Consider the following 6,557-nt stretch of genomic DNA (forward strand, 5'->3'; position numbering starts at 1 on the left):
ATTGTAAGGCCTAAAAGTATAATTGGTTTAAGGTGGATGGAAAAACAACACTAAGATATAGTCCCACTTTCTTGACCATTTCTCCTGAAAAACAGCATTCCACCTTTAAAATATATTAATTAGCGAATTTGCGTCAGCTCAGGTGTGGTAAGAGTACTTGAAGAGTTCTAACTAAAGAACATAATATGGTATATTTGGTTATAAATGCTTCGCCAAATTATCCATTGAAGTAATATAAATATCATGACAATATTGTTCATATGATGTTTTCATAGAGATTTTAAAATTATTTCATGGATAAAACTATTTTGGAATAATTACAATTATGATTATAAATGAAAGATGAAACTAGATCCAGAAAGAATGAATAAATAAGTTCTACTTAATTCATTTTTTTTTCAAATTAAAAAGTTAATGAAATAATAAAATAATTTAAAAAATGTGTAGCATACTTTGAAAAGACTAGCAAACCCAACGGACAAAATTGTTATAAATATGAACAATATAAACAATTAAATAACTATATGACAGAGTTTGTAGCTATATAATTGTTTAATTAGCACACAATTTTGAATACAAATAAAGTTAAAAAATTGAATAAGAAAAAAAGAAACTAAATAAGAGTTTTAAAAATTTGAAATAAAAGAGAAGATTGACCAAATGAGTAAGATTTAAAATATGAATAAAATGATGGAAGCGACCTCCCCCTTCAAGAACGGAGTGGCTCCTCGACTCAAAAGTGGCAGCGGAATAGGTTGATGGAAATTCTGATGCATAACGGGTGTTCGACAGAATGCGCTAATGTGTTTGGTTAGGGTGTGGAGATAGAATTCTAACTCAAAAAGCTTTCCTAAGGAGAAAGAAACTAGAGGAAGAGCAAGCTAAAGAGGCTCAAGGTCTTGAACTTGAGTTTAGAAATGATCCATTCACCACACAAATTTCAACAGAAGGATCAAATTGGACTGAAAACAACTTTGATGACTCTAGGACAGTGATTGAAAGTTGAACAATATGCTAGGAATGACTGAAAAGATGTCCAGCGGGGATTGCTAAACTAAACAGATTCAAAAACCAAGAAAAAAAAATCAGAAACAACAATCAAAAAGAGGTGCAGTTCGATCAAGCTACTTGAATGAGTTTTGGATTCTGCAGAATGATGCAACCAGATTGATTGTCTTGGACAATTCACCATTCATATGGTATGCACACATCATATTTACAACAACTCAAACACCTCCAAATTTAATTTCACACGGTGCAGTTCAGAAAACAAGTTTTAAATCAGATTCAAAACAGGTTTGAATTTTGTGTGAACTAGTGTTGCACAGTGATGGAATTCAAGATTCACTGAGCTCATTCATTATTGCTCTTGTGATGTGCATTTATTGAAAAACCATTCCAGATATGCAAATTCTACAATCACTCCAAAATTATGCATCCAAATTTCCAAAACGCAGAACACACCAGATTTTAAACAATTGAAGCAATTAACATAACTAGACATGACAAATCTGGATTTCAAAATTAAAATACTCAAAGCAAAGGAATAGATCGATTAAAATGATGAAATTAATTCAAGTAAAAGCTGGAACAAAGAAACAACACCACAAAAACTACTGGAATTGGAGAAAGTAATGAGACAGTGCACACAGAGGCAAAAACACGAAGGAAAATGTATTGACAATGTAGTATGAAGGAAAAATTTACTTAATTGGAGCATGATGCAGAACCTAGGCTCTGAATACCACTTGATGACATTGCTTGATAACGGTCTAAAAACCGTTATTTTTATACTTGAAATTGATATAAAAACACACCCTTTATGACTTAGAATGACCTTAAAATCATGCAAAACATTTAAGTTAGGTTACAAGAGAGTCAAAGGTGGTTTTAGAGATATTATGCTTGGTTTTACATTGTTTTGACAAGATTTAATGAGAATTGAAGGATGGAAAGTGAAGTAGGAAGGAGTTAGACTCAAGAAAGGATGAAGAAAGGGGAAAAAGAGGAATCCCACCCATCGCTCAACGCCAATTTCAACGCTGAGCGCCAGCCTTGTGGAAGACTTACGGTCAAACGCTTAAGCGCCAACACTGAGGGGGTGAATGAAGAACCGTGTCTACCGCTGAGTGCCAAAACCCACCGCTGAGCGCTGAGAACTTCAATTCAATATGGCAGGACACCTGGGCGTCAACGTTGAGCGATCCAGTGGAGTGTCGCTGAGCGTTGTAGTTGGGCTTGAGCCAAAATTCTATAATTTTTCATAGCTTACAAATAGACCCTCAGAACAATTCTAGGGTAATCTTTTGGCAAAGAAAGACAACATAACACCTTCTACACTCCTTGGAGGCGGCTTTTGGATGCGAAAGCTTCAATTCACCAATTCTAGGGCTTATTCTTCCATTCTTTTCATTAAATCCATATAGTTTCACCATGTCAATGGTGAACTAAACCCTTTTGTTGTTGGAGAACGATGTAATCTTTGTGAAACTCTCTTATATTGAAATTTCTATTTTATTCATATACTTGTATTATTAATAGTTTGGGTTTTCTTCTCTGTATTGCATTGTTTAACTCATTCAGTGTCATGATCTTTGATTTTGTCGATACGGGGACGTACGGTGAAGTCTAGAACTGAGAAGAATTCTCTTGATTACGAAATATTGCCTAGAGATAGGAATAGGACGGTCAATTGCTTTAAGCTTCTATCATTAATGCATTAGTAATTGCTAGGGAGACTAGATATGGTAAACTAGTAATTATGGTAATAGGCTCTTTTCGCCGAGAGATCGGGTTTAGAGTAAATTAGAAAGTTGCATGAACATTGACAATAAAGTTGAATATAATAAGAATAATAGATATAGGAGGATGGATCAGGATGAAACTATAAACCCTAGCAACTCCATTCATTCATATCTTTATTTGTCAATTGATTCAGTTTTTGCATTTACATGTTTAATTTCGTTTTTGCATTACAGCATCAAATGATTATTCCTTCAAGTCATATGCGATTAATTCACATGAACGTTTAGGCCACAATGTCCCTTGGGAAACTATATCTGGACTTACTGTCTATTATTACTTGATACGATCTGGTACACTTGCCAGGGTGTTAATAAGTTTTTGGCGCCGTTGCCGGGGACTTGTTTGGTTTAACTTTTCTAGTAGTGTGAATTTGATTAAATTTGACTTGATTTTTAATTTTTGTTTGTATTTGTTTTTTTTATATAAAAATTGCTTTTTAGGGTTTTTGTTTCTTGTGTATGCAAGAAGCAATTCACACTAGAAGCAAGAAAAATCAACCTCTTCTCGATGAATTAAGTGACAGGAGGGGGAAGAGAGTCAGAAGACCATCCAGAGATCTATTCCCCTCTCCTGAAAGCCTTTTACAACTCTCACCAGAGGCATCTACTCAAAATACAGAGGAGACTCTAGGTCAAGCATGGGAAAGGTTTAAAGGTTTACTGAGAAAGATGCCTGTACATGGTTTTGACAGAACAACATTGGTCCTCACATTCCTTGGAGGCCTTGGTACTCAGTCCAAGATCATGTTGGATGCCTCAGCTAGAGGCAATATTAAGTTGAAGACTGATGATGAGGCGTATGATTTGATTGAAAGCATGGTTGCAAGTGAGCAGGAGAATCATAATGAAAGGGGTGTGACAGTTCAACAAAGGGGAGTTCTCCAATTGCCTACTCAAGATGCATTACTAGCTCAAGGTAAACTTCTCACTCAACAAATGGAGAACCTATCAAATATTATGTTGCAAATTCCAAAGGAAATAAAGAATGTTTCTCAAGCTCAACAACTTTATGATTTTTGTGGAGGTGATCATATTAATGGTCAATGTGTTGCACCTGAGGATGCACAAGAGGAGGCTAATTTTATGGGTAATTAATTCTAGTATAGACAGGGTAACTTCCACCAAGGCAACTATAGCTAAGGTTGGAAGAATCACCCTAGTATTGGGCAGGGCCAGAATAACCCATCTGGACAGAAAGGAGGCCTCTTCATCAGACCACAACAACCACCCTTATGGCAACAGGTGGCTAGTTTGACTGAGAATGTTAGAAGCTTGGATGATAAATTTGATGAATTCTTAAAGGTGTATGACTCTTATTATAAAAGTCATGAAGCTAACTTTAGGAATTTAGAAATACAAATTGGTCAACTCTCAAAAAGGGTGGAAGTCACGGAAAAGAATCAATTTAGGACTAATACTGATGTTAACCCTAAAGAAGAGTGCAAAATTGTGGTGAGCATAGATGAGAAAGGAGTGGAAAAAAAGATTATTGAGCTAGAGAGTAGTGAGGATGAAGAAGAGGAGAGGAGAGAAAAAATTTTTGAAAAAGAAGAAGATAGAAAAAACGAGAGTGGAGAAGAGAGAAAAGAAAGAAATTGTGGGCATTCTAGAGAGATTTTTAATCAGATGAAGATTATGCCTTCAACTGAAGTACTCCACCAACTTCCTGTTTATTCCAAGCGAATAAAGTACTATCTTGGAGAAGTTATAGATCTTGAAGAAGAAGAAATTGAGAAACAAGGAAGTTGTACACGTCCTAAGAAGAGGAAGCATCCGCCTAAGATGAAGGATCCAGGGAGTCTTACTATCTCATGCGCCATTGGAGATGTTGATGTAGGGAGAGCTTTGCTAGATTCCGGGTCTCGTATTAACTTGATGCCCTTATCTTTACTGATAAAGATTGGTGGGCTAACATTGAAACCATCTAATCTTTCTGTGGTGGTGGCGGATGGATCTTCGAAGAGACCTGCTGGTGTAGTGGACGATGTGGTCTTTCGTGTTGAGTATCTTGAATTTTTGGTCGATTTTGTCGTAATGGAGATGAAGGCCAATGAGATGATTCCATTGATTCTTGGAAGGCCTTTCATGAAAACGGCTAAAATGGTTATAAGCATTCATGATGAAATGGTTATGCTGAAGGACCAAGAAAACAAGTTGATTTATACTAGCTTTGTGGAAAGGCTCACACGAATACAAAAGAGGGCCAAATATAGAGCTTCAAGGAAAGATGTTGCATTTTGAGCATCTAAAGGTGCTAACAATAATAATTGTAATATTTTGCAGGTACATAAATAAGAATATGTTGATATAGGAGGCACAATCCACATTGACTCAGTTATCAACATCGACTCAGAGGATGCACCATTCCAACTTGGTTCACGGGTAATATAAGAAGAAGGAATGGATGATGAAGAAGCATAAAAAGAAAGGAGTAGTAGAAATTGAAAGTCCATACTCCAGAAGAGTCAAGAGGGTGGATAGAAGGGAACTGATGAGTTGGTGTGACGAAGACATCAACATGGAAGAGAAGATATGAGCTCACTAGGAGGCACCCCAGTAATTGTTAAACATTATTTTTTTTATTTTTGATTATTTGGACTTGTAATTTTTGGATTTGTAAACAAACTTTTTTTTATTGGGTAGCATCTACTGAGGGATGCTAATTATTTATGTATCTACTGAAGGATACAGGTAAGCACACCTACTGAAGGGTGTTGGAAAGATTTGCACTTACTGACAAGTGCTAGAAAGGTTTGGGTCAGGCTCGTGACGTTAAACAAGCGCTACCTGGGAGGCAACCCAGTTGATTGTTATTTAATTTTTAACTCTGTTTTAATTGCATTTTAGGATTTGAGTGTTGCATGAGAGAGGGGCATTGCATAAAATTGTGAACTGAGAGTGAAATTAAGTGCTACAGGTCACAAAACATGAAGGCAAGCAAAAAGGGTGAAAAACTTTAAATCGCGCCTACCACTCAGCGGTGAAACCAGTGCTGAGCGATGGCGTCACAAAGGCAAATTTGGGCTTTTTAAACAAGTCAGCGTTGGAGGCCAATTTGCACTTTTTAAACACCCTTTAGGACTCGCCCAAGCGTTATTTTCAGACCCTCACATTTTTCTTGCACTCTCAAAAGCTTTTCAAGGGTTTCTCTCCACTTTTCCCATCACCCACTGACCAAAAATCATTTGTTCATCACCTTTGCACCATTCCTTTGACAAAGTTTGGGGTTTTTGGTGAGAGCACTTCATTTGGGGAGCATCCATCATAAATTAAGAAGCATTTGTGAAATTCATGATTACATTTATGCTTAGTTGATTGATCATTCATAAGAATAACATCTGTGGAAGAGTATGTAACTATGTGAGTTGGAATGAAATGAAGCATGTGTGCATCTTGATGAGATTCCATTGAAAAGCTGAATTCAGTAATTACTTGGTTTGAGAGAATAAGTTTTAAATGTCTTGAACCATTTTGGTGATAAGTGGAAAGCTAAGTTTTGTTTTGTTTACTTGAGGACAAGCAAAGTTCTAAGTTTGGGGTTGTGATAACGGTCTAAAAACATTATTTTTATACTTGAAATTGATATCAAAACACACCCTTTATGACTTAGAATGAGCTTAAAATCATGCAAAACATTTAAGTTAGGTTACAAGAGAGTCAAAGGTGGTTTTAGAGATATTATGCTTGGTTTTACATTGTTTTGACAAGATTTAATGAGAATTGAAGGATGGAAAGTGAAGTAGGAAGGATTTG

The 6,557-nt window shown here is 36.1% G+C and overlaps 1 protein-coding gene across 1 annotated transcript; it reads left to right on the forward strand.

The window, feature by feature from the left end:
- Positions 1 to 4,430: 4,430 nt before the first annotated feature.
- Positions 4,431 to 5,045, forward strand: LOC106755419. The gene has a single exon (XM_014637569.1). It carries the CDS (start codon positions 4,431 to 4,433, stop codon positions 5,043 to 5,045), a length of 615 nt encoding a protein of 204 aa, XP_014493055.1.
- The last annotated feature ends 1,512 nt before the right edge of the window (positions 5,046 to 6,557 follow it).

The sequence above is a fragment of the Vigna radiata genome, unplaced genomic scaffold (assembly GCF_000741045.1).
Source record: "Vigna radiata var. radiata cultivar VC1973A unplaced genomic scaffold, Vradiata_ver6 scaffold_259, whole genome shotgun sequence".
NCBI lineage: Eukaryota > Viridiplantae > Streptophyta > Magnoliopsida > Fabales > Fabaceae > Vigna > Vigna radiata.